At 37.9% G+C, this 27953-nt stretch overlaps 1 protein-coding gene across 1 annotated transcript in view; it reads left to right on the top strand.

The window, feature by feature from the left end:
* LOC146488328 (scavenger receptor cysteine-rich domain-containing protein DMBT1-like) overlaps positions 1-27953 on the top strand; it is an 80579-nt gene that overhangs the window by 12925 nt on the left and 39701 nt on the right. The window contains exons 5-15 of the mRNA XM_085123487.1: positions 89-241; positions 2682-2725; positions 2876-2976; positions 3698-4022; positions 4814-4897; positions 6517-6570; positions 17857-18168; positions 21528-21836; positions 22037-22345; positions 26730-27035; positions 27287-27595. Of these exons, the coding sequence (XP_084979613.1) occupies positions 89-241; positions 2682-2725; positions 2876-2976; positions 3698-4022; positions 4814-4897; positions 6517-6570; positions 17857-18168; positions 21528-21836; positions 22037-22345; positions 26730-27035; positions 27287-27595 (2306 nt within the window). The remainder of the gene's footprint in view (positions 1-88; positions 242-2681; positions 2726-2875; positions 2977-3697; positions 4023-4813; positions 4898-6516; positions 6571-17856; positions 18169-21527; positions 21837-22036; positions 22346-26729; positions 27036-27286; positions 27596-27953) is intronic.

Below are 27953 nucleotides of genomic sequence, written 5' to 3' on the forward strand. Positions count from 1 at the left end.
TGGTTCGAGTCACCTTAAGTTTTTGCAAGTTTTAATCTTGAAATTGATTACACAGTTTTGACTCTATCTATACGTTATTACATTTCAGGATTGCCGAGATAGTCACTTCCTCTCCATCTGGAATGCAGGTTTCTCCTTTGCGTTATCAGGGAGGAGTCTACTACAGAAACGTCACCTGGTATCCTAACCAGCAACAAATCGGACAGCAGCTGTTTTGCTTCAAAGCAGTGGACTCAAGAAGGTAAGCTTATGTAGCTTGTTGAGGTGCATGTAAAATATATATATTTAGCCAAGCCTGAAAACGGGGCTCCAAAACTTTTTTTAATAGCATATCTTTAGTGCATATGCAGCAAACTATTTAGCAACAATAACAATCACAGTGTTAACCTTTATACAGGAGAGCAAGGTATGCTCTTTAATAAAGAAAAAAAGCGTTTCAATAGACCTGACATTCTAAGCTGCATGATTATGTGGGGCTGGGTGTCTTAAAAAAAGGTAAACCTCTAGGACGGGATCGGCTATTTTTCGAGTGACGATAATTTTCTTCATGCTCAAAATGATATTTGCATAGATTGTGGTTCACTGGATTCCAACTGATCGACCGCGACATAATCAATACATTGAGCAGAAACACAAAGAAACTCGTTACACCTTCAACAAGGCTCGCTAAAGAAAGGTACATGTGCTTAGCTGATGCCTCTGGAATTGTAAACAATGCGTAAATTTGTGGCTCCACGGCAAACATAAATATCTGTTATTCGCCGGCCGAAGGCACAGTTTTCCTCTTTACGGAACCGCCTAGGCCGGTGAATAACATGTTTATTTTTTATTTTTTATTTTTTTTTAGCTTTTAAGATAATCGAGGCAAATTGGTTTGTGAACACTCAACGCGCGCTACGTCGCACTGTCACTCTCTAGTAATTTTGTTCATCAAGAAAGTCATGCGTAAACCTCAGAGAAAAAGGCCAGACCAACGATTAATCAGACTTCAAACATATCCTGGAGTAATAAATGAAAAAAACAAAAAAAAAACAAAAAAAACAAAAAAACTTTGATATTTCGTAGCAAGCAACACAGAAATAAAGCAAACAACAATCTTTGCCAATTTGCACAACCACGCGAATAAATGTTCTCCGTAAGCTTTGTTTTGATGAAAATGAAATCACACTTTAAATTTTACATTCGCTTTTAACGAAAGTTTATAAACAGACTTTCAGTGAAAAATACTCACAGATCTTACTCTCTGCCTTTATAGCTTATTGTTTTAAGTATTTGTGTTTATTCTCTGCCAAGGTCGTCACAAGTCAATGCTAAAATAAGATAAATGTGTGCAAGAACTTTTCAGAGTTTATGCCAACGATACAGTGTTGTGGGGCGTTTTTTTTTTTTTTAACTATTTTAGCTAATAAAAATGTAACGAGATTAGAAAATAAAACTCAAAGGGAAATAATGAACATGGACCGTAAAACAGCTCAAAAGACTTCTCCTGTGGTTATCAATATTATTAAGCTAAATATAATGTCAACCTCCAAGAAAAAACTGCAAGACAGTGAACCAACAAAGTTATATCAACAAAATCACATGAACATCCAGCTTTTTGGAGAAAAACCAATCCTTTTATTCCATTGATGAGTTTTTCGTTCATTTTACAACGTTTAGTGAGCAAAAAAATTCACTTCAAGAGGAAAAATCAAACGTTTCGTCGCGCCGGATCGGAGTAAAATAATTTCACGCCAACAACAACTTCAAGACTTCCCGCGCGTTGCGATTACCGTGTTGTTACCGTGGTCAGTCGTATTGTAGGATTTTAGGGATACCGCCTGCTCGCACACCGAGAAAATAATAAAAAATTACCTACTATCTCCACTTTCACCGAGTCGATTGAAACGGCAAAATAGTCTGTCTTTACGAATGACATTCTTCAGTTGCTGTCTTCTACGTTGTTCTTTGGTTATTCTTCGCCTGCGTTTTCCTTTTGTTTTTTTGTTCTCTCTCTCTCTCTCTCTCTCTCTCTCTCTCTCTCTCTCTCTCTCTCTCTCTCTCTCTCTCTCTCTCTCTCTCTCTCTCTCTCTCTCTCTTCGTCCCCCTACTTGCCTATGCAAATTCCCACCGACAAAAAAGCCGGTTGCAATACAGGGTTTTAGTGTCTTTTTCACATTTGAGTAACGCACGTATGGAATTGAGGTCATAACCAAGCCAAAATTTCTCGCATTCACGGGTTACCAACTTTTGTTAGCTATATGGGGCTCTGCGCGCACTCCGCTTATACTTTAAGACCTTTAAAAACCTTAAATTTTACATTGCTAATATTTTTCAATTAAGATATTATGAACGTACAAACAAATACGATAACATTTACGACTACGGTGATCTGTTTACGTAACGAAAGATAATCGATGGGATGAGATGTCACGTACAAAACAATTTACAAAACATTCACTGTTTTGATTTAAATTTCAAAAGGTGAAAGCTACAGAAGCTACTAAAAATTAGTTTATGGATTTTATTCAAAGTAATTGGCTTCAATTGTCTTTAAAATGTGTGATCGGAACTTATTTTTCGAAAATCAATGGCGGTAGCTCAGAGTTTTGAGAGCAATACATTGTTTCTTCATATGTCCATAACTTGTTAATTATGTAACAAGTATCACACAAGAAACAAACTTTTTTTGCTTTTTGCAGGATAGAAAGTGAATGGCGATGTGTAACAATTTTGGTGGGACTTAGTGAGTATATATTGGGTAATCCTTGTAAAGCGATAAAAATGATACACAAGAGAATAAGGAATCTGTTTTTCCTAAACGTCTATTCTATAACCCCTACAGCAACATTAAAAGAACAACCAGGGCTACTTAACACGAAATGATGTTTCGTAGGTAATACACCACGAGTTATTTTGGGAAGCCAAACACCAACAAATCCAGTTAGTAAAGTTGGACCAGGCTTTACATGGTGGACCATCCAGTTTGATCAAGTGGTAAGAATAAGTACTAGTCATCGTATGTCTTATTTTTATTCTTCAAACCCTGAAGTTCACTTTCATTTCTTCCCAACAACATAAAATAAAATAAAAAAAATAAATAAATATACATTTCCTCTCTTTCTTCTGCTTTCCTTTTGTTTTGACACTCTTCTTTCTCTAGTTCTTCTCCTATTCAAGCACACCCTTATATTATTGCTCATATTGATCTTCAATGTATTTAGCCTGGTTTTAATACTTCTCTTTGTAGTATTATCCTGGCCCTCGTTCCTATTCTGTTATCCGCCAAATTTTTAACTTTGCCCCTCAAGTTTTTTTCAACGTATTTACTCTGATCTAAGGCCGCGTGTTCTCTCAAATCCTCTAATATTAAAACTACCAACGTGCCTTATCAAAGTAGTTATGCCCCCTCTTTCATACTTGCTCTTCTCTCAATACGCGTTTTTCTTTCCGGTCACTTGCTCTATTTGTTACCTTAACTTCATAACAGAGTTAAACACTTCATCTTTTGTGCCGAGATTGGAAGAAATCGTTTATTCAGTTACATTTAGATTCACTTAACCTGCCCATTTGATTATACGAGTAAAACATGACCATTTATTACATAATGGAGAAGAAGGACTGTCAGAATCTCTTACTGAGCATAAGCTTTTTTGAATGGATTTTTATTTGTCTTATTTTTCGAGGTTCACTAGATTGAGATTTTTCTTTTTCACAGATAAAGAAGCCCCGCTCGTCTTCTTTTGTCCGACTTGTCTTGTTGCCCAGTGGTCACACAGTTTATAAAGTGGACACACTCACCCAGTACGTCAGAATCAGTGGCGATCAAATTACTTTGTATTTTTCAATGCCCAATGCAGCGTTGAGCATGAATGGCTCATACGCCATCTTGATAGATCAGGGTGCAGTTGTTGGACAAGGATGCTCTTATGATGGACCCCCAACACCAGGAATAACTAATTCCAGTGACTGGCATTTTGTAATAGATGGAATTTGTGCGCTGGGATATTACCTTGCCCCACCAGGATTTACGAACTGTGTGGGTATGTAAAATGTGAAATTTTTGTGTCACATTCATACTGCGTTTAAAGGAAACCTTCACTCTTGAAATAAATGAACGTGATATTGTTGAAAATACGACCAACTTTCAAATTTCTTTGGAAACTTAGAAATATTATTTCTATGTCGGACAAAGCAGAATTTGATTGCCGCCTATTTTCCCTTATAAATTTTTGGGGAGCCACCATCTTGGATTTCATGACGTAATACGGCTGCCCAATTGCTTCACACAAAAGAACTTCTTCTTACTGACAATAGCGGCAGTATGACGTCACAAAATCTAAATGGATAAAGTCCGCGAAATCGACAATAGGCGATAATCATATCTAATTTTAGCACAATTGAATGTCACTTCTACTTTTTTTTTAACTTATAATTTTGAATTTATACACTATTTTGGACACTTTACCGTCAATTTGTTGTCGGAATGGAGGTTCCCTTTAAATATAAGCAGTCAGTGAGGAGACAATGATAATGGGACAATGATAATGGGAAATCTTAAACTAGAAGGAAGACGTTAGGCTCGCAATAACGAATTAAACGATTAACTTACAGTTTTACTGCACAATTTAGAGAAAATTATACAAGTGAGTAGAAAAGAGGCTATCCACTTGAATACCCCTAAACAGGTGCGGAAAGGATTTTCTCAACAAAACCTGTTGATTGTTGAAAGCCACTACTTAGATGTATATCGCTTCAAAAGCAGATACAGTGTACAATATTATACCAAAGCCGTCAACAGTGTCATTCTGTTACATTTTCCTTTCTTTTCCAGACATCAACGAGTGTGGTTCTCACTCGCGATCAAAACGCGATCAAAACTGGTTGAGCTTCACAGCTTCTTCCTTCAACACTTACGGTGAGTTCGAAACTTGTGTGCTTTAAAGGAGATACATGTAAAGTGAGCGAGTGCAAACATACTTTCTTTAAGGTCCATCAGTTTCACCACCGTGAGTGATAATGACGTCATTTGAAATGGTAATTGGGTTACAAACGGCGGCAATCTTGGATTTGACATTGCCCCCAAACTTCAGAAACATACCAAAATTTAGCAAACATCAACAAATAACACAAAAATGATAAAACGCGTTGAGGGTATTGTAAAGAAGTTTTTTTCCTTCAATTTCAAATGCTAAAGTTTGGCTCCCATGGTAGCATCAAATTCACTGCTGGTCGCTCTCAGACAAGTTGTTGCTGGAGCAAACGAACGGTGGGAGGCTTGGAGACAGGTGGGAAAAAGGGGAAAGGAATAGAAAGGGACTGCGCTCTTAGCTGTAACAGATGCGTTCAGGGTAACTCCGCCCACAATTTGACAGCTAATAAATAGCAACTCTGCTTTGTTATTCAATGACCAGAACATTAGAAGCGAAAAGGAAGAATCGCCGAGCTTGGGCATTGATCCAAGTTTCATTTAAAAACCAACATCTCTAGAAGTTGCGGTGCACTTGGATTTTTTTTCGAGGCCCAGAAGAAATTGACGACACAAATGCCCGGAGTGTAATTAAGAACGTGACGCAAGGCAACTAGAAAGCTGTTGTTAATATCATATTTAAGCATCCTGCGGTGAATTCTGCCGACAAATTAAAGCTTGTTCCGCGGATGCGAAAATTACATTGTACTTGTTGGCACCAATGTCTTTTAATAGGAGGCAACTGCTCTTAAACCAAAGTCATTTCACTGCAACTGGTCTTCGGTAATACTGCGACGCGGAGCAACAACCACGATCGAAGCCGTGTTGGCAAAGTTTTTCGCTATTAACGGGAAGTCCATTATATATCAAAGCTTCGTAATTTAAAAAGCTTTGATATATAACGGATTTTCCGAAACCAGTGGGAAGAACGGCCATTAGATCTTTTCCCGACAAGAGCGCCTCTACTGCTAGCTTCTGTTCCTCTTTGAGACTTAAGCCACCGAGTTGATCGCTTAAATTTACGAAGACATAGCTGCTACTCTCCTTCACGACCGAAGCCATTTTCCTAGGGATCTGAAATGTTGACCTCCAAACGTGTGAAGAAGTTAATTACACATCAAACTTGTCTGACAGCAGCCATTGTTTATGGACCAATCGGAATTTTCCGTTGCTGGTGCTACAGGAAACTCGAACGCGTTGGTTACAGCTAAGAGCGCAATCCCGTATATTTCTCCTCGCCCCAGTGTCGCTGGGCTATGAGCGCACCATCTCGACTGACCAGAAAGGGACTGCTGGCAGTCTAAGGTACAAGAAGTCATCAGAATCCCCCCACCCCCTCCCTCCGCCCCCTCAACCACGGACAACATTGATGCAAGCATTCCTTACGCAGAAGTTACTGAATTGATATGCAATGGATTTATTTATTTATTTTATTTTATTTATTTATTTTTTTTTTGCTAGAAAATAGCATAAAAAGATGTTTGGTACTGGTACTGGTGATTTGCAATTTATAGCGATATCAAAATCTTCTTCAGTACAATGTTAATAATATTTCGACTGTTTTGCAGCAATAACTCCAACAACCGCTTCTTCCTACTTGCCATTCACGGCTTCACCTTCCGGTAAGATTATTAGATTTTTTTTTAAGTCCATTGCTTATCTTACAGATTCAAGGTGGCTGACTCCGGTTTCCACCACTTCCAAGCGGCTTATACTTAAACGCATGAATATTACCACTTTTTATCAGCTGATGCAACAACAAGGGTATCAATAAACGCCTAATTATTGGTAAAAAAGTAAAAGTCGCTTTCTCGACTATAACATGTTAAAACACCCGTTATTTTAGACTTACGTTGTTGTAACTAAATCTCGAAGATTTTTTTGCTTCTGTAATCTTCATACCTTAGAGCCACTGTCTGTGAATATCGAGAATCCGGCATCAGTCGTGAAATTTTCAATTTCTTCATATATTGCCTAAATAACCTCTATAATAACTTATTTTTACTATTCAAAGGACCTGAAGCGCTTTAGTTTTTTTCGAAATCTAAGAAAGTTCGATAAAGGCCATTTTGGCCTTCCGGTGGCGTCGAAAATCATGACAGTAAAATTATGCATTTTATTTTCGCTCTTCGAGATCAACGCAATAACATCAGTCGATGTACTTTGGTCAACTTATGACATACACTCTGTGTTTTTTTTGTTTTTTTTTTTTTTTTGTTTTGTTTTTTTATTTTATTTTTTTTTTTATAAGAACCTTTTTTATAAGAACGTCGAGGCTGAGATTAACCAAAATTTTAAGAACGTATTAGGAACATTCCTCGGGCTGGTGGTCGATTAAGAACGTTTTTATTTTGCTGATCTGTATATAAATTCAAGGTAACAAATGTAAATTAACCAAAATACGTAAGGGCATGTTTTGTATAACATTAAATGGTGACGCACATCTCGGTTTGTCATAATCACTTTGATATGTTTCCTGGTCACGTCCGCATTGAGTTTACTGAAATACATGTAGTGTATATGTAATTTAAGAACATCTTAAGAACGTTTTCAGCCTCAAATCGCAAAAAAAATATATATATATATATATAAGAACGTTCAGCCTCAGCTCCAAAATTAAACTTTCTTATAAAAAAAACCAGAGTGCATCTCTTGGTCTCCCTGAATCACTAAATTATTTTAAGAAAGTTGTTGAAAACTTCTTGTTTTGGGCTGTTAAAGTGACCCTAGTTGCAGCGCTTTAGCGGATAAGGTAATTTTACCAAGAGCCCATTATGGGCTCTTGATTTTACCTAAATTTAACAGCAACGAAAGCCCACTGATACATGTAATTTGAAGTTGAAACTAGTATGGTCTTAACAACAACAACAACAACAACAACAACAACAACAACAACAACAACAACAACAACAACAACAACAACTATTTATTTTATAAATTCAGTATGGTCTTAAAGTCCATTCTTTATAGTTTGTTGTCTAAACATATCTAAGGTGGCCGACAAAAGTGTCCCGTCGAGAGACTGAAATGCGAGGTGTATTTGAAGTACACCTCGCATTTCAGTCTCTCGACGGTCTGGAATTTCGACCATTTACCAGGGTCTGGAAGGGGAGCTTTGGATCCCGAATCACGGGCTAATTTTTCGTTAATTCCCGAATCACGTAGCTTGTTCACGTCATTTCCCGAATCACGTACTCTGGGAAAATGTTTTCTAAGGCCCCGTTTATATGGAGAAAAGTTGTCCCGGGTAGAAGGGTCACCCGCCTACCCGAGCTACCCTGGGCGAGCCAACTTTTCCTACATTTCCTTACAAAACTTGGCGAACCGTTTACATGAGAAACAAAAAGTTGGCTCGGCTAGAAGGGTGACCCGCCTAGCCGGGTCACCCTTTTGCGATGGTAGGGTCACCCTCCTAGCCGGGCCAACTTTTCTCCATATAAACACTTTGGCTCGCCTAGCCGGGTCAACTCCGTCAAGGCGAGACAATCAGAGCATGCGCGAGCTCTGTTGTCATTGGGAATGTGCGAACGACTTCAACGCCGACAAATTCAAATTATATGAAAAGGTATATAAATCATTTGGTGTTTAGTGTTATCAAGTCATGCCACAACAAACACTTGTTTCTCAGTTTTGTGTGATTACGGACTTAACGACAGGCGAAATTCAACGCGAAAAGAACTTGAAATGTCACACGGCTAGATTCAGTCAACCACGACTCGTGTAGCCTTCGCAAACCGATTTTGCCCGGGAAGTTTTAACTTCAGAACTGTTTAACTTGGTTTCAAAAACCATAGGAACGAGAATTTCTTGGGTATAGAAAGCCAACGTTTGTAAACTTACGAAAAACAACCGATTTGATTTGCAGACTTCGAAGCGGTTTTTTTTCGCATGTTTTCATGATCTCTAGACGGTCACCTCTTGGCTCGGGCAAAAGGGTCAACTTTTTTCTCATATAAACGCTCGCTTAAGTTGACTCGGCTGGGAGGGTGACCCTCTTGCCCGGGACAACTTTTCTCCATATAAACGGGGCCTAAATATATCCTAGTTCTGACCGTTTCTATCTGTTCATGGTTAACTGTTGTAGTCAAGAAATTACAGAAACATCGAACAACAAGCTTTTCAAGTGTCATTGGCCCAAATAAACTATGGGCATTCGCATTCATTCACGGTTAATGTTTAAGTACCGGGACAAATAAACAGTGATAGAACTAAACAGTGAAGGAATAAACAGTGAACTGAGCAAATAAACAAACAATAACTTCGGAGAAGCTTGCTAACGCCCCCTTGTCGGGAGCCGTGTGAAAATATCCGACTTGGGTTGATGTACTGTGCGGCTCCAGTATAAAGAATCCAACAACTGTGGAATCATTTTTTGGCGTGTGGCGTATTCTCTTAGAGCTTAAGAGCGCCTGTCCGTAAAAATCAAACATATCGCGGCAAGGGTGGAAAATTCGATTTCTTTCATATTTTAATGTCAGATAGGCTAGGATATAACTAAAATCACTGTATAGTTTTTTCGGTGAAGTACCCTTTTATTTCAAAGAAAAATGCAAATAACGAAAATCCGTTAAAATCGTCATTTGAGGCGCTAAATTATTACACGGGTTTGAGAGCCTCGAGTGCGAGAACAAATCATTTTACCGCTTTTAAAACACTAAAATCTTTTTTTACAATCTTTAAATATCCGTTTGGAATGATTTTGGGAAATATTGCGTCGTTCTGTGTATGCGAAATAATTTAATTTCGAAGGCATACAATTCACTGCGGTAAAAGTACTTCGTGAATAAAATTAATTTTCACCATGTGCGAAACCTTCAAATCGATTAAGCTTCTGGTGGTTGAATGTTAGAAGGATGGTCTATACCTTCCTGTAAAAATTTCTTTGGGCAAATGATGAAGAGCGACGTGAGAGCTTTTCAAAGTCCGCACAAAATGCAAATATTTGACCCCCCGCGGTAAACTTTGAAGTCGCGGGTCAGACAAAATGTTTAGTCCGTGTTCATGTCTTGACCCATATTATGTTAAAGTAAGCACATAGAAAAACATTTCGAAATGTTCTAACCTTATAATATGCTTAAAGACAGGTCCAAATGCCATTTTAGCACGATTCTCTGGTCGTTCGTCGCATAAGTTTAAGCCGGCTGTTTGTATTTTAAAACGTCCGATGTACACCAAGCAAACTGGTCGAATACAAATCTTTGATCAACTTTCGGCGCATTTCATCAAGACTGCATCTTTTTCAATAGCTAAGTCATTTGTGAAGTATTGCTTGGTTTACAGTGCACGAAAATATAACATCTGATCGCTGCTAGAATGACAAAAAATGTCGGCTCTTTCAGGATGTTCAGTCTATCTTGCATTGCAGGGAGCCGTTTGTTCGTCACGCAATACCACTCATGGCCACTTTAGGGGGGTGGAGGAGGGTAAAAAAATGCGAAAATGCTTGATTACTGAACAGGTATACCCAAGGCAACAACAACAATAAAGATAGTGATACCTTTAGTTACGTTCTTTTTCCTTGCTAAAATCCAGATAATTTATTCATTCACGAATTCGTTTGTGCGCGCGGGCTGGTTAGGAGCGTTCGGAGGGAGGGGGGGGGGGGGGATGGATGGTGGATATTACATTTTACGAAAATAGTATCAGTACTTACCGATGGAGATAACTACATCCTTAAGCTAGTTCTTTCAATTTTTTAATACAGTAGATCCTAGTATGAAACCAAAAAAGCGAAGAGAAAGGTCTTTTTTTTTCTTCACGCAAATGACCCCGAATTGCGCATTTTCCGCATAAATAGTTGATAAATAGCAATGAAAGAACGCGCCCCTGCGAAAAATATTGCCGTTCGTTTGTTTTCCTGAGTTAATGGAATCCTAGGAGGACATTGAATCACCCATTTTTTCATTCTTCCGTAAATAAGTCTGGGTCTGCTGTGGCTTCGGCTGTTCATTCATTCGTTAGGTTTGCTGTTTTTCAAATACTATTAAATTTATGGTCTAAATTAAACAATATTTAAATTAAAGATCTTTCTAAATTTAAAAATAAAATCGCTAAAAGATTTCAGTCGAATTTATGGCTATGGCTATGCATATGGCCATTCGGCGTGAAAGAATCGCCAAATAGTTACTAAGTAAACAAATTCTGGTCGTGCTAGTTACTTGGCGCCGTTTGTATGCTTAGAGGGGGGCACAAGTGAATTTTTTTGAAGTCAAGTTTGTTACACTGAAAATGGAGGGCTGTAGTTCTTTTAAGGCCCTTGTTGGTGGTACAACACTACGACTACGCGGTACAAGCCACCAAACGTGTCTGGATACTACCTGAAGGAAATTATGGTGTTACGTAACGCGCGTGGGCCACAACATCATCCGTCCCGAGAGCACCCTCCTGCCAGAAGCCCCACCCCACGCCAGCACCACATAAAAACCGGTTATTATTATCAACTGAAGGATTGGAACATTTTTTTTTATTGTGAGGGATGGGGGAGACGGTGTGGGGTGCTTACTTGTTTTCAAAATTAGATAAATGGAGGGGAGGAGAGCGTATCAAATTTGAGGCCGAAACCATCATGTGGCATGATGATTGGTTTATGAATTAGGCAAGGAAAGTGAAGGTATAACAGTAACTCGAAGGGAGATAAGTTATTACAGGCTGGTTTTATACCCCCTTCCCCACCCCACCCCTCCCCTGGTCCGTAAGTAATACGGCATTAACTAGGCCCTAAGCGTCGTCCATCAGATTGGAAAAAGAGCACTCTTTCATATTTCAGACTGCATTTATTAGTCAATATATAGGAGCTGATTCTGCTCCTCGCTTGAGTTACGTCAACAGACCGCCATAACCTGTTTCTAGCCCTATCTACCTGTCAAGGACAGCACACTTACCTGCAGCGATCGGAGTTATGTCCAGTCTATTAACCTACCACTTACAAGCTGTTATAGAAGTTGCGCAAGCTGTTTAGTTGAGGTAATTTTTTTTTCAAGTTTTGGTGAACGGACTAGCATAACTAAGAGGAGTAAGAAAAATAAGGCCCGAAAAGCTGTTATATCTAACACTGTCTACGAATAGTGCTAGCGTGCAACCAGTGATAAATTAATATTGGGGCTTACCAAAGATGAAGCAAGCAAGGAAAGACGAAATTCATGAAATAAATCGTTTTTTTTTTTTTTTTTTTAATTTTGCAGTTTTGTATTTCAGAACCTAGAGTATGTACTAGTTCCAGAATTAGTACCGAGTGCAGCTTTCAAGCATTTTAGTACTCGCCCATGCCCATGACATAGTATCACAACTAGATGCCTGCAATGAGGGATATTTTTGGTTTCATACTAGGATCTATTGCATTTAAAGATGGAAAGAATTAGCTAAAGAATGTGTAGTGATCTTCATCAGTAAATACTGATACTGTTTAGTAAAATCTTATTCCCACCCTCCCCACCCTCGCAATGGCAACGCTCCCAACAACCATTCCTGCGCGCGCAAATGAGTTCGCGAATACATAAATTATCTGGATTTTAGCAAGGGAAAAATAACATAACGAAAGGTATCACTTTTTTGAATTGTTGTTGTTGTTGTTGTTGTTGCCTTGAGCATCTTCATGTTCAGTTATCAAGCATTTCGAATTTTCACCCTCATCCACCCCCCTAAAATATCCAGGACATTGTATTGCGTGACGAACAAACAACTCCCTGCAATGCAAGATAGATAAAGATAAACTGAAAGCGCCGACATTTTTTGTCATTCTAGCAGCGATCAGATGTAATGTTTTCGTGCACTGTAAACCAAGCAATACTCACAAATGACTTAGCCCTCGAAGAAGATGCAGTCTTGATGAAGTGCACCGAAAGTTGATCAAAGATTTGTATTCCACGAGTTTGCGTGGTGACTACATCGGACGTTTACGATGTAATACAAACAGCCGGCTCAAACTTATGCGACGAACGACCAGAGAATCGTGCTAAAATGGCATTTGGACCTGTCTTTAAGCATATTATAAGGTAAGAACATTTCGAAATGTTTTTCTATGTGCTTACTTTAACATAATATGGGTCAAGACATGAACACGGACTAAACATTTTGTCTGACCCGCGACTTCAAAGTTTACCGCGGGGGGTCAAATATTTGCATTTTGTACGGACTGTGAAAAGCTCTCACGTCGCTCTTCATCATTTGCCCAAAGAAATTTTTACAGGAAGGTATAGACCATCCTTCTAACATTCAACCACCAGAAGCTTAATCGATTTGAAGGTTTCGCACATGGTGAAAATTAATTTTATTCACGAAGTACTTTTACTGCAGTGAATTGTATGCCTTCGAAATTAAATTATTTCGCATACACAGAACGACGCAATATTTCCCAAAATCATTCCAAACGGATATTTAAAGATTGTAAAAAAAGATTTTAGTGTTTTAAAAGCGGTAAAATGATTTGTTCTCGCACTCGAGGCTCTCAAACCCGTGTAATAATTTAGCGCCTCAAATGACGATTTTAACGGATTTTCGTTATTTGCATTTTTTTTTGAAATAAATGGATATTTCACCGAAAAAACTATACAGTGATTTTAGTTATATCCTAGCCTATCTGACATTAAAATATGAAAGAAATCGAATTTTCCACCCTTGCCACGAAATTTAGAATTTGTCTGATTTTTACAGACAGGCGCTCTCAAAAATCTCGAAATAAGAATAAACGAAGGAAGACGACAGCATGTTTATTGAGTAGCTTCTTTATAGTTTTAACGGTAAAGTAATAGCGGAACGGAATCTTTCGTCGATATTTAGACAGTGGCTCCTAAATAGGAAACACTGCTGGGGCCGTTCACGTCAGTGAACTGTTTTGGTTGCCTAGAACGAGACCGAAATGCTGCCTTCCCTTTCTGTGTTCAAACGACGGCTTCTGTGAACGCGTTATAATATCGGAAGAGGCTTTCAATTTCGCTTAAGCTGGTTTTTCGGCCTTATCCAATGTAATGAATATAGAAACACGTGAAGCGGTGTCAGTACTCAGTTGTTGTCGCTATGCGTATGCACACTTCCAGTGTTTGTTCCAATGGATCGATCTTATCGCTAAAACTCGACCACGAATGAAATTTATTGCCAAGTTTTTGTTTGCTATTTTAACTTTAGCTTTTCACTCACGGATCTTTAAAGTTAATCGAACGTTTACATTTCGCGGCCGGAGATAGAAATGTGTGAAGCGTTGAGCTACTGTATGCAAATTTTCAGGGTTTATCTCCTAATCGATTACGTTTGACGCCGAATGAGATTTCACTCACAACATTTCCTTGGATTTAAATGGTTAGTTCCTTTGCCGGTTTTCATGTTTGCGTTTCATGCTTCCTGAAATGAGTATATATTAGGCCCGCGTGTCGAAGTCGAACTTTTGGAAAACATCTGTCCTAAAAAGGAAAGTTTTGCGTTAAGTTCAGTAAATGGACGGAATTAGCAGACAACAACGGATGAACTGTGTTCTTTTTAGAATAATTTATTAGTTGCGTTGATTTTTGTCCTTGTTTTTTGTGCTGTAATGGCGGTGATGATGGATGATGGTGAATTCATAAACCGTAGTTAAGCGAATTATTAATCATTTTGATTAAATTCCGATTAAATTATTCGCAATAACATTGATTGGCCGAACGAAAGAATTCCCCCACCTAAAAAAAAATTTTAAAAAAATAACAATAATAATAATAATAATAATAATAATAATAATAATAATAATAATAATAATAATAAATAAATAAATGCTATAAGTCGTTCATTGCGCATGCGCAATTCACGAGTTTGAAAATAAGGTTAATGACTCCCATCATCTTATTGAGATACTGTACAATTTTTAATAAATCTAAGGTGGCCTCTGGACTAAGGGTGTAAGTTTTGAAATTGTAATCTCGCATACAAGATAAACTTCGATCTCCTTCATACTACATCATCATTTCAACATATGATCAAAGTTAATTTTCTCATCGGTTTCCAAGCAACAACTATTACCATAGCAACGGAGGCGCATAGACCTTTTTCATAAATGGCGGCCGATAAATTATTCTTTTGTTTTCATGAAAATTAGCCTTACTAGCCTTGACAGCATGTGCAAAATTCAAAAGAATTTTTACTCTGAAATGAGGTTAGTAGGGCTAATTAACATATATTGAAAAGAATAATAAATTGGCCACCATTTATGAAAAAGGTCTATAGCCTCTCATTTCAAACATTGTCGATTATCTCGAAAGCTAGTTAGACACTTTACGACGAAACTTCAGGGATTTAAACTACGCAATCTAGACAACTTGTAGGCAACATAAGAAAAAAAGCTGTAAGAGCGTTTTCCAGTAAATAATAAATCAATTTTTACGGAGTGATTTTGTTTATTCCCGCATTTTTCACCAATATCTCTGGCAAAATAAAACTTGACACTTTGTCTTTTTTGTTAATTAAGGTCTTTCCTCATAGCAAAACACATCGTAAATGTATATTGAGCTTCTGGGTGTCTCCTATTTTAAGATATTTATATTTGTAAACAGTTAAAATGAAGCGCAGATGAATGAAAACGAACTTCCTACTTTGCATAAATCTAGATATCTTTAAAATGCTTTAACTTTTATCATATGTTGAAATGGTGATGCAGTATGAAGGAGATCGAAGTTTATCTTGCATGCGAGACTGTAATTTTAAAACTTCCACCCTAAGTCCAGAAAAACTGCTGCGAGCCTCCTTAAGGTAAACCTTTTTTTGATGACATTGGTATGTATCTCATCAACCTCTACACTGAAGCTTTTATTAAAGGCCGACTGTTCATATCTCATAGACGAGGGCTAGTTTGTTGACAAGTATTTTAATGAGGTGCGAAAACTCTGAAAATGTTTCAAGGCCGAAAACACGGCTTTTGTTTTTGTGCGAATTTCCCATCTTCAAATGAATTTATAGGGAAGCTAGATTTGTCAGATTTCAACGAAATTTGGCCAAAATGGTCATCAGATATTAATGCATCAAAGTGTGACAGGCTTTTACGAAATTCAAAATATTTTTCCCGTAACGTGTTAACATCCGACGCGACAACAAAAAAATTTCCATTGTCCATCTTTAGGATGGGTTTTCTCACAAACCAATAGGAATAAAAAAAAGCCTTACACACTTTGTTAGCCTATTATCTCCTGATTGATATTGTGCAGTCTCTTTGGTTGTGCGCCTTTACATGAGAGTGGGTAATTCAGTTAAGTACACGTCGCTAGTATTGAGTTTCCAGGCCTCTGAGCGCCTATGTATCCAACAAAATAAAAAAAAAAAAACGTCGATATTTTCGCAAACTTCAATTTATCAGCTTTACAGTGATATATAGTTTTTTGTGGTTTTATCGAAAGCAGCGCACGTACGCTTGATTTCCCTGAAGGCACTCGCGAAACATGGCAGTAACCTTAAAGGGGCAGTATCATGGGAGATCGATGAGAGATATCATGATTTTTGGCCAAAATTCACTAAATTTAAACTTTGAACACTGTGTTAATTAATTTCTCAATCGCTAATTCAAAGAAACACTAATAGTGATTCTAAGACGAAAGGTTGAACCAAAATATAGTACAACCGGCGATTTTTAGTGCGTTACAACAGCGAAATTTGAAAACGTCCGCCTGACGTTTTCAACTCTATCTTCGTCATCTGCCGGCGAAAATATCCGTGGATAGTTTCTTTGCATTCTATTAGTCTTTTCATGGAATTTTGTCATTTTATCTTGGCTGCTATCAACCGAATAGCCTCTTTCCGATTTTCGATGTGTCACTAAAAATGGCGTGATACTGTCCCTTTACGGCCTGGGTTAAGGGCTTTTAAGAGGAAAAATGGTTTATTCGCAATAACTTTAACAAATTGAATGACACTGAACTGAAATTTGGCAGATAAAAAAGTATTATCATTCTTAATATTTCTAGGCATAACAAGTAGTGCTATAGATCACGTGACACGTCACGCGATCGTTTTCGTGAAAAAAAAAAATCAAATATTTGACAGTTAGGCGACGGTTTTAACAGAAAACATCAAACAAAAACGCTTTTGTAATAAAGATTGAATATCTTCAGCCATTCACGTTGGAATGATCGTCCACTGTTCTCTAAAAAAAAAAAAATGGCAGGACAAAGATCATTTCTTCGTCCAAAATTAGACCTTTGATTGTTACTTACTTCAATTTAAAAACTTGAGGACAGTCATTCTAAACGCAGAATGTTCAATATTTTAAATCTACATCGGAAACGCCAATTCAGTTATCTGTATAAAGAAAATTCGCCGCCACATCTCCGATTTGCGAAATTGTCATTTTTTGATCACGTGACGTGTCAAGTGATCAAACTTATATTTTCAGGGAAAATTTCATCCTGTTCTAAGCAGTCAAACCGAAGATATAGGAGATCATTCATATTTTCTGAACACCCGTCAAACCCAGTTTGAAGTCAGCTTAAGTCAAGCCCACACTCAAGCTTCCACTGAAAAGCCAGGTCACTAAACACACGCTATTAAGATAAATACTGTTGTGAGAAAAAAAAAATCTTCGAAATGTTCTCTTGAGGTAATGTTTATTCCCCAATCCTTCTTTTAAATTGTGGCACTCTGGAATTTTAAGAAAGTGCTGTTCAACGTTCACGAAATTCAAGGACATGTTATTATATTTGTGACAGACGTTCTAGAATGTTTAAATACCCAAATGTTCAAGTCACAGTTAAAGGCCGGCACTTAAGGCCGTTTTTGGTTCATCATTATGTTTACGTTGTGCACAGTGCAGTTAGAGAAGACTCACTTCCAAGAGAAAAGTCGGGATAGTTCTATTTCCATCCATCCCTTGTAAAAACTAAGCGATGGAAACTCAAGTTTGTCTGATTTGCAACCCTCCTGAAGTGACGTGTATTGTTGTAACAAAAACTGTATTTCAGTTCCAGGTTTGAGACTCGTCGGAGGAAACTGGTTCGGAGAAGGGAGAGTGGAAATATTTTACAATGGCGTTTGGGGGACAGTATGTGACGATTCGTGGGATATGAATGATGCGCAAGTCGTTTGCCGTACGCTTGGTTATCATAACGCGTTGAATGCTCCCCACTCTGCTTACTTCGGTCAAGGAAGTGGAACGATATGGTTGGACAATGTCATCTGCCAGGGTCATGAAAGTTCTATAGAGAAATGCTCGCACAATGGATGGGGTGTTCATAACTGCGGCCACAGTGAAGATGCATCAGTCGTCTGTTCAAGTAAGGATGACTACCATTTGATCCTTATTATTTATGTTCTGACATGTTCAAATCCCTATTATCCATTTATTGGACATTTTATGTGCTACGGGTCCCTTTAAATATGACAATCAGTTGCGAGCCAAAATCCAATTACATGGACAGGTTCTTTCAAGGAAAACATAATCTGCTTCAATGGCATTTTCCCTGAAAACACCACTACTCTGCACGCGCAAACGCACATACAAAAAAATATAAACTAACAATCAGGGAGTCGCACAGTCTCAGAATTTGAGGCAGACTGTCCCATAGAACTGCACCAGTATTTATAAAATATTTGAGATAGTACGCGCGCTCTCATTGGTCGATAGGTGTGTTTAGATGAGAGTATGTAAACACGGTTTTGACGTCACGCTTTCTGTGTCTCCCGGCACAATTTGAAAACATTTCAAAGCTTTCGCAAGACTCGCAAAGTAATTTCAAGTACAACTGTTAAGGAAATGGTGAAAAATTTCCCAAAATTTTGATCGGGGTTTGCCTATCTCCTCCCCCCCCCCCCCCTGAACCCGAGGGGGAAAAAGCAAAAGAAAGAAGAGCCACAGCGGTTTGCCTGCCTCGCTAGACGACCTCGTCGAGGGAGCTCAAGTGAAGACGACAAAATATGCAGCAAATACGCAGTAAACGTTTTTCAAGGTAATTTTTGCATCTGAGTACCACAATAAAATTTCCTAAAAGACATTCTTTATTCAGAAAATGTACACGAAAACGAACACAAAACTATATGCTACAGACTATAAATGTTTCAAATCAAACTTTGTACGGCCGGTTGCCGTGTTTTGGCTGTCAAATTTGTATAAAATCTATTTTCTCTGAGACTTTCTCAGCGTAATAATCTACTGTTACGATTACTATTACCAGCAACAACTTCACAGTCTGGATCCGCTGCTTGTGCTATGATTCCTAAACAGCAAAACTTCACAAGGCACGATGAGCGACTCGACCTCTCGGCCATCTCAGGCTGCCACATCGGGCAAGTTCACGTAACTTTCAAGAGCGGCCATTCACAGTGACATTCATTTTCAGCTTAAATAAACTCCTCATCTTGAAGTTCTTTCCTTACAGAATCGTATATTTTGAACATTTCTTCTAGTTTTCACCGAATGCTCGGTATTTTTCTGTAAGATTTACGAGAATTCAAAGCTGAAATCGCCGTCATCCACACGGGGCTCGCTGACGTTTGCCACAAATTTCTGCTTGATTTTGACTTTTATAACGCAAATTTTGATTGGTTCCTGTGTTGTCAGATGCGCGTTTTCATTGGCTAGTAGCAAAAATGATTGTCCAGAGCGTGTACTGAGAACATCTATTTCAATCAAGAAATAAATAAACAAAATTTCCCTTCATTTGTCGAATTATTTTTTTTAGAAATATTTTATAAAAGCAATAGAGGACTTTTTCCCCGTGTTTACATAGCCTCATCTAAACACTCGGGGAGTTGGGAGAATTCTCGAAAGTTATGCAAACCCTCGACTGCGTCTCGGGTTTGCATAACTTTCTCGAATTCTCCCAACCCCCCTCGTGTTTAGATGAGGCTATGTAAACACGGAAAAAGTCCTCTGTTGCTTAAATCTGGAACATTTAATAATTTTATCTAAAATCGGAAGCATTGTGGTACCTTTTGACATTACGTACTTTGAGCCCCCAAAATGCCGCAAAATTGTACAAATAGCCTGACTAAGATGAATGAATAGAAATCGTCGCTACTCGTAAGAGCAAATTGAATTAAATCTTCAACAAAAGAAAGTGCTTTTTCAATCACTTCTGAGTTACATTTATCCCGGATGACCCATAACGGAAAATCCTTAACAAAAAAAAAATGGTCTCAAAAGCTGGTGATCAGAATATACTACCACAGCTCGTTTTCCATGAAGATAATGGGAGGGCTTCATATAAGTTACTTTGATGGCAAAACGTTCCTTTTCAATAAATACATAGTCTACTTTGTTAATTTGCTGACAGCGTTGAACTTGTGAAAGTCACAGCCTAGCCAATTTCTAGAAGGGTTCCATTAAGGCATGAGTCACAGTCATTCACTTGTAACACGTAGGGATTGTTAACATGAAAAAAAAAAAAAAAACTGAGTGTTCTAGTATTGTCAATATTTCCTAAGTGGCCAAAATGTATATGCTTCTTTAAACTCTGAAAACAAATTCATGAATTAAACTTTTATTCTAAGTTAAGCCATGTATAAAATAACTGGTCACGCATAGTTTTACAGAAATTGGCCTCAGTTTATAATTTCCGATCATGGCACCTGAAGCCGAGAAAGGGATAATATAGTTGTTACAAACATTAATGGTGAGATGTTGCAAAACATACTGTAGTGTTTGGAAGTACTGAAGTGTGTGTTATCCACTAGGTTATTTATGCATTTAGTCTTACAAATTGGACTCGTCGTGGTCTAGCCTCTCGTAAGTGACAACATCCCAAATAATTTCGTGTGCAGTAACCTCAATTCCTCAGTAAAGAAGACGACCTTTCACTTTTAAGGAAAAAATGTTGCAATTTTTATGTATAAAATCATGAATTGATCAAGCTGCACTTACGTACGCAGTACCATATTTTCTATTTGTTAGTGACAGCCGAGAAGGCCTCTCTTATAAGCCTGGCGGTTTCTTGAGATCTCCTCGCCATTCTTGTAAATTGAATGAATCAGATGGGTCTCCATAAATAAACATAGTATTTTACAAACTTAAGTTTAATACAACGTCAACTTACATGGCGTTTTATAACCTCAATCACCCCTTCTTGGGTAGTTTTAGAATTGGTGACTTTGATAACCTCTCCAGTGGCTCTTTGTAGGTCACGACTAATAAACCAGAAATTATCCTCTCTAATTTCTTACTTTAATGTGCAGTTTTCTGTTTATCATTCACAAGTTAAAATTATATGTCTGTTATGCTTTCCAGGTAAGTGAAGTTAATTTTCAGTGAATGCAACTAAAGTGTAGAGACACATACGAAAAGGTTTTAAATTACACAAATTTAACAACTCACGTAAAGAAATCGAGTTTTTGAAATCTCTGAACCGAGAACAAATGTGCACGGAAGCAGTTTAAAGGTCACGTTTTCGTGGAGCATACTGATTCGATTTTTGTATGACGATACCGTGATTTTGTTCAAAACGAAGCTGAACAACTAAAAATCTCAAATTATCTGAAAATTTCTATTTTCACTTTTCAGTTAGGTTGTGTTAAATAATTGCAATCCTTCGGTTTTATTGACGCTAAAAGTATTCGAGTAATCACCACAACTGTACATTTAAAAGTTGCTGCTTCATATCAAGCCACCAACATAATAGCAAAAACTTTTTTTCTTTAGATTACATTCGACTAGTTGGAGGGAGCTGGGGCGGCGAAGGTAGGGTGGAGATATTTCACAATGGTAGCTGGGGAACAGTTTGTGACGATTCGTGGGATGTGAATGATGCGCAAGTCGTTTGTCGCGCTCTTGGGTATCCTAATGCGTCCAGTGCTCCCCGTTCTGCGTACTTCGGGCAGGGAGGTGGAAAGATATGGTTGGATGATGTCAACTGCTTGGGCAATGAAAAGTCTATTAAGAGTTGTTCACACAATGGATGGAATGTAAACAACTGTGGTCACAGTCAAGATGCGTCAGTCATTTGTTCAAGTAAGGATGAGTAGACAATTAAGTAGAGCTTTATTCTGATTTATTGTGTGATATTTAGGTAACCAGGTCATATTTGTTATTTTTAATATTTTCAAATCATTGATGATTATAGGTAATCGAGAAATAACTCGGTAGTGACTGATTCGCCACGCTATTCACATCAAACCACCATCATTTTGACGCAATCATTTCTTTCTTAGGCTTCATTCGACTAGTTGGAGGTTACTGGGATGGAGAAGGGAGAGTGGAGGTATTTTACTATGGCGCTTGGGGAACAGTCTGTGACGATTACTGGGATATGAATGATGCACGCGTCATTTGTCGTACGCTTGGGTATCCTTACGCTTCCCGTGCCCTCCACTCGGCTTACTTTGGTCAGGGAAGTGGAGAGATATGGTTGGATGATGTCAACTGCTGGGGCAATGAAATATCTATTAAGAGATGTTCACACAATGGATGGAATGTAACCAACTGTGGTCACAGTAAAGATGCATCAGTCATTTGTTCAAGTAAGAATGACAATAAAGTAGACTGCGTGAGACTGCAGTAACAGATTCTGGACTATTCAACTCCTTAAAGGCGACAGCTATAAGTTTAATTCCAAAAAATCATCTTCTGCTAAGAGGTTGCTTTAAGGTGGCTTTCTACAGTTTTGGGTAACAATAAATTTCTTTACGCGCGGGTGTCACGTAATCAATTACTCGCGAGCAAATATTACGTAAGTGATCAAGGAAAACAAGCAAGCAGTTCGTAATGCATGCGCGCTTACGCAAGTGAATGAGTTTTCTTCCAAGTGTATACAGAAGTACGCATTCGTAAACGTTTTTCGATTGTAAATTTCTCGAAATCTAGCCCTTTGACCTATACTCAATTTTTGATATTTTTAAATATACTTCAACATCTGTCTTCAGACAATTTTCAAACTCTGTAAGACATATTTTAAGATATTTCTCAAAATTCCATTTTTGACATTTTCGTTAATATTCAAAAACTAACTTACAGGTATTTGTGTTAACGTGTTAAAACGTTGTTTCATCCAAAGTTTAAATGGTAAGACTTTGAGATAGGGTCGTACGGGTGGCCTAGCGCTTTCAAAGAATTAGAGCCATTCCTTTGAAGGACACTCGGCGACTTTCTTTGAGGCACTTCTAGCTGGAAAGAGTATTGTAAAATAACAAACACTTATTGTCTTATATGTGTTTTTAACATAAACAAGCCATATGACCAAATTAAAAAGTTAACATAGTTAAGCTAAATTTACAACATAATGTATTAATACAAGGGAGGTAACATTTACTCAGAATAACTGAAAAGGTTATCGAGCCGAGTAAAACTAAAATAATGTTTAAATATTGAAGGCAGGTTGGCAGTAAAGCTTGAGCAAAGGAACTTATTAATCGTTAAAAAAAAGAAGAGGAAAAGAATAAATAAATAAAGAACAGTTGAAAACTCATGGACAGTAAGAATGTAAGATGACTGTGAGATGTTTAACATGGCTTTGTTTTTAAACGTTTTAATGGGGAGGCGTTTAATACTTTCGCCAAGGTGCTTCCAAACTTTTGCAGCTGCAAAGCGAATGTTGAATTTATGATAGTTTGTTTTGTTGGTGTTGATATAATAGGTTGGTTTAGAAGGAAGCCTGGAATTGTATGAGTGCGTTGATGCTACTGTTTGAAAAAAAATTTTAAAGGAAGATGGAAGAATATCAAAGTAATAGTGATACACGAGGAGTGAATTGTGAAGGGTTACAAGATCAGATAATTTAAGAATCTCTGGTCCCTTAAAGAGAGGGTCAGAGTGTTCATCTGCTTTCGAGAAAGTTATAGTACGTATAGCTCCCTTTTGAAGAGTTATTAAAGATCTAAGAGTAGAATTACAAGTATTGCCCCAAATTGATCAACCGTAGTCGAGGAAGGGGTAAATAAGTAAATAATACAAATGATGTAACATTTTTCTCTTTAAAAAATGTTTTTAAAGTACTCCTTTACCTCTTGAAATCTTCTTGCTCAATTTGTGTAAGTATGATTTCCAGTTTAAATTGGAATAAAAAACGAGACCTTAATATTTAACTTGATCATCAGATTTAACAAACATATTGGAGATTCTAAGGTTCAACTTATGAGCTATTCTTCTTTGCGAAGAATAGAAAATCACAAAGCTAGTTTTTTTGTTTTCAATTTTCAAAGATAATTTGTTAGTATATAACCACTGGCTCACCTTTTCTAGTTCTACATATAAGTTGGTTTCTAAATTTGGAATGTTAGTATTGTTAAGAAAAAAGTTTGTATCATCAGCAAAAAAGGTAAAAATCTAAGATGCTGGAGCATTTAGGCTTGTCGTTTCTACATAAAACTAAAGAAGTGGGTTAAGCACTGACCCCTGTGGTGCTCCACATGTAACAGTATGGTAATAACAATTAGTACCAAACAAAGAGACAAACTGTCTTTTATTACTTAAATATGATGCAAACCAATCATTTGCAACACCTCGCATACCATAATACTCTAACTTGATTAATAAAATTTTATGGTCAACTGTATCAAATGCTTTACATAGATCTAAGAAGATGCCACAAGAGTAATTTCCATTGTCAATTGATCGATCTTTGTATCTTATAAGTCAAGAGGAAAAGAGCATGGGTGGTTAAATGCTTTGATCTAAAGCCAAACTGATTATTGTATAGAATAGAAATTTCTCAAGATAGCTAAGAATTTTGTTATACATTACTTCTTCAATTAATATATTAAATATGGAAAACAAGGATGTAAGTCTATAGTTGGAGACTAAACAAGTGGACCCAGATAAACTTAAAGTTCTGGTCCTTGTGAAATTTGAGGCAATTCTTGAACAACTTTCTTTCCGCTTCCGTTAGGCTTTCTTGAATAAAGATATTGCTCTCGCCAAAGTGCCCCAAGCCGACGTCGCTAATAATATAGCTTTTCGACTTAGTTCTAGCTTTGTAAAAACTGTCCCAGATCCTTCGATTAGTAAATTTGAACACTATGGCTGGATGACTAATTGGTCTGGACTCTAGTTCTCCATTGTTAGAAGAAGGAATCCTGTGGCTGATCGAGATATCTGTATCATTAATTTCGACCTCTACCAACGCACCAGTTTCCCTCCAAATTGTATTTATATCCTCTCCAGATGTCATAGGGCTTCCTCTTATTTCAAAACATTTGTGTCGCGTGTGTTGAGCTTGATCGTCAATAGGGGATCGTAATTCGCTAATCACTTTCTTTATTTTAGCAGAATCTCCTCTCAAGTGATCGTATTCTTGAGCAAGAGTCTTCGTTTGTTTTTCCAGGCCTTCCATTTTCACTTGCAACGTTTAAAAAAAAAACCTATTGAAGAAGGTCATCGATTCCTCGTAAGTGTTCAACTTTGCGTCCACGATGGATGACAAGATGAAAGTCAGTTTGGATTCTAAGATTTCAATAAAAATAGATCTCAACATCGCCTCCATTTTAATTTTATCTTTCTCCATCTTATTATCTTTTACCATTTTGGTACAATAGGTAATCAGGAAAGAACGAAAAATGACGAAGAAAATTAACTATAAGAGTAAAATGAACAGAGCTAAGAAATACACGCCATGCTCCCATGATTAACCAACATAACCGGGGTTAACTTAACTTATTTTACCGTAACTTACTGCATTTGCTGTATTTTCCCTCACAATGAACACCAGTGATTATATTATTCAAAGAATCTGGTGACCCCCATAAACTGTAGTAAGTCACCTTAACTAGCTTTCTAAAGTCTGTGATATTAACTTTATCACGCGGTACCCAGGCTTTTAGCCAGGATTTTGAAAGTGGGAGTCCAAATTTTATGTGGGCCGAAGGCCCACATAGCATGGCGCCTGCGGCGCCATGCTGCTAGAGGGGTCTGGGGGCATGCTCCCCCAGAAAATTTTTAATAATTGAAGCCTCTCAGACGGATTTCCACGATTCTGACAGCTGTAAACGTCTTTCAATTTACCTATTAAACCGCTGTTTTTCCTTGATAATTTTACTAAGCTATCCCCTCAACTTACCTTGTTTAACATTGAATTATAAAATTGGGACAGGAACTCCAGTTGTTATGAAGAGTGATTGAAATTTGAAGTTGTCAAGCCATGATTTACACGAAAGAACAGATATGCGTGACTTTGTTGGTCGAACTGCATTCTGGTCTACAAGTGCCAGTCTCCCAAATTCTCAGAAATGCAACATCTTTTATTATTTTCAGTAAAGAACTTTAATTTATGGGTTGTGTAGTCATTATTTGCATTCAGACAATTGGTAGTGCAAAGCCTAAGACCTTTTCGAAGAAAACAAATCTACTCAATTACAACTGCAAGTCAGTTTAATAAACCAATATAAGTCCTAAACTGTCAAACTGCTTATGGGCCTAAATTGTGCGTTATTTGGATTTTATATTCTTCGCGGTTGACGGTCGAAAATTACTCTAGCTGCCTCGTAGTGGACGTCTTCAATTGGAATCCCGGCGTAGACAAGACTCATATCCTCATAAATAATCACCAACGCGCGTATTTATTTATAGCAGCCGGCAAAGTAGCCTGGGGATGACTTGGTAAGCCAATATCGCTAAACAGCGGCTTTGCCTGTGAAATCGCCTCGCTCAACTTTGATTCATTTGATCAAAACAGAAAGGAAACTCGCTAAAAAAAGTGTTAATATAGAAGTTTTATTTATTTATGGACAACGTTTTGTTACATTAAGCACAGAAGTTCGTAAATGGCCGCCCAAAACAGGCCGTCGAAAATCTCCCATTTCTGAGAAGTGGCCGTCCTTTGGACGGCTGGACGGCCGCCTGGCTAAAAGCCTGGCGGTACCGGAGGAATTGCCAGTCATATCAAATATTTAGCATTTTACGCATTTTTGCTAGGTTCAAAACTTGTTGGAGGAAGCTGGCGCGGAGAGGGTAGGCTTGAGATAATCCACAATGGCACATGGGGAACAGTTTGTGACGATTCATGGGATATGAATGATGCACGAGTCGTTTGTCGTGAGCTTGGTTATCCAGACGCCTTCAGTGCTCCACACTCCGCCTTCTTCGGTCAAGGAAGCGGCCAGATATGGTTGGATGGTGTCAATTGTCATGGTAATGAAAGTTCTATAGAGAGTTGTTTACACAATGGATGGAATGTAAATAACTGTGGTCACCATCAAGATGCTTCAATAATTTGTTTAAGTAAGTATGCTACGTCGTATTTTTATTTTATTGTTATCTAGTATTTGAAATTACAACAGTTAATTTTTGTTCAAACTCAGTGAAAGATGAGAGAATTCAGGATAATCTTAAAGATTTTGGTAGTCTGGTTATAGTTTTTGTTTTCACTGTTGCAAATCATTGATGATTATAGGTAATCGAGAAATAACTAGGTCGTAGCTGAATTGCCACCCATGTCAAACCACTATTCTTTTAACACAATCATTTCTCAGACTTCATTCGGCTGGTTGGAGGAAACTGGTATGGGGAAGGTAGAGTGGAAATATTTCACAATGACGTCTGGGGGACAGTCTGTGACGATTCGTGGGATATGAATGATGCACGAGTCGTTTGTCGTACGCTTGGTTATCCTAACGCGTTGAATGCTCCCCACTCTGCTTACTTCGGTCAAGGAAGTGGAACGATATGGTTGGACGATGTTATCTGCCAGGGTCATGAGAGTTCTATAGAGAGATGCTCGCATAATGGATGGGGTGTTCATAACTGCGGCCACAGTGAAGATGCATCAGTCGTCTGTTCAAGTAAGTATGGCAACCATTTGATCTTTATTAAAGAAATAAAAAACGCGCCGAGTGCATTGTTGAGTTATATAAGCACGCGGGAATTTTAAGAACACGAGAGAAGTGCAGAGAGGCACGAGCCGTAGGCGAGTGCCTCTCTGCACTTCTCGAGTGTTCTTAAAATTTCCCAAGTGCTTATATAACTCAACAATGCACGAGGAACAAGTTTTTTATTTCTTTTATAAAATATAAACAATCGCAACTCCTCAGACAAGTGCGAATTTTAATGAATCAACATCAAGTTTCTCCTTACACGAGATAACGCGTAATTCAATAGCGCGCGCTCTTGCCGATCACGACACGATCACGACAGGGTGCG

This window comes from Pavona decussata, unplaced genomic scaffold (assembly GCF_977016875.1).
Source record: "Pavona decussata unplaced genomic scaffold, jaPavDecu1.1 SCAFFOLD_11, whole genome shotgun sequence".
Lineage (NCBI taxonomy): Eukaryota > Metazoa > Cnidaria > Anthozoa > Scleractinia > Agariciidae > Pavona > Pavona decussata.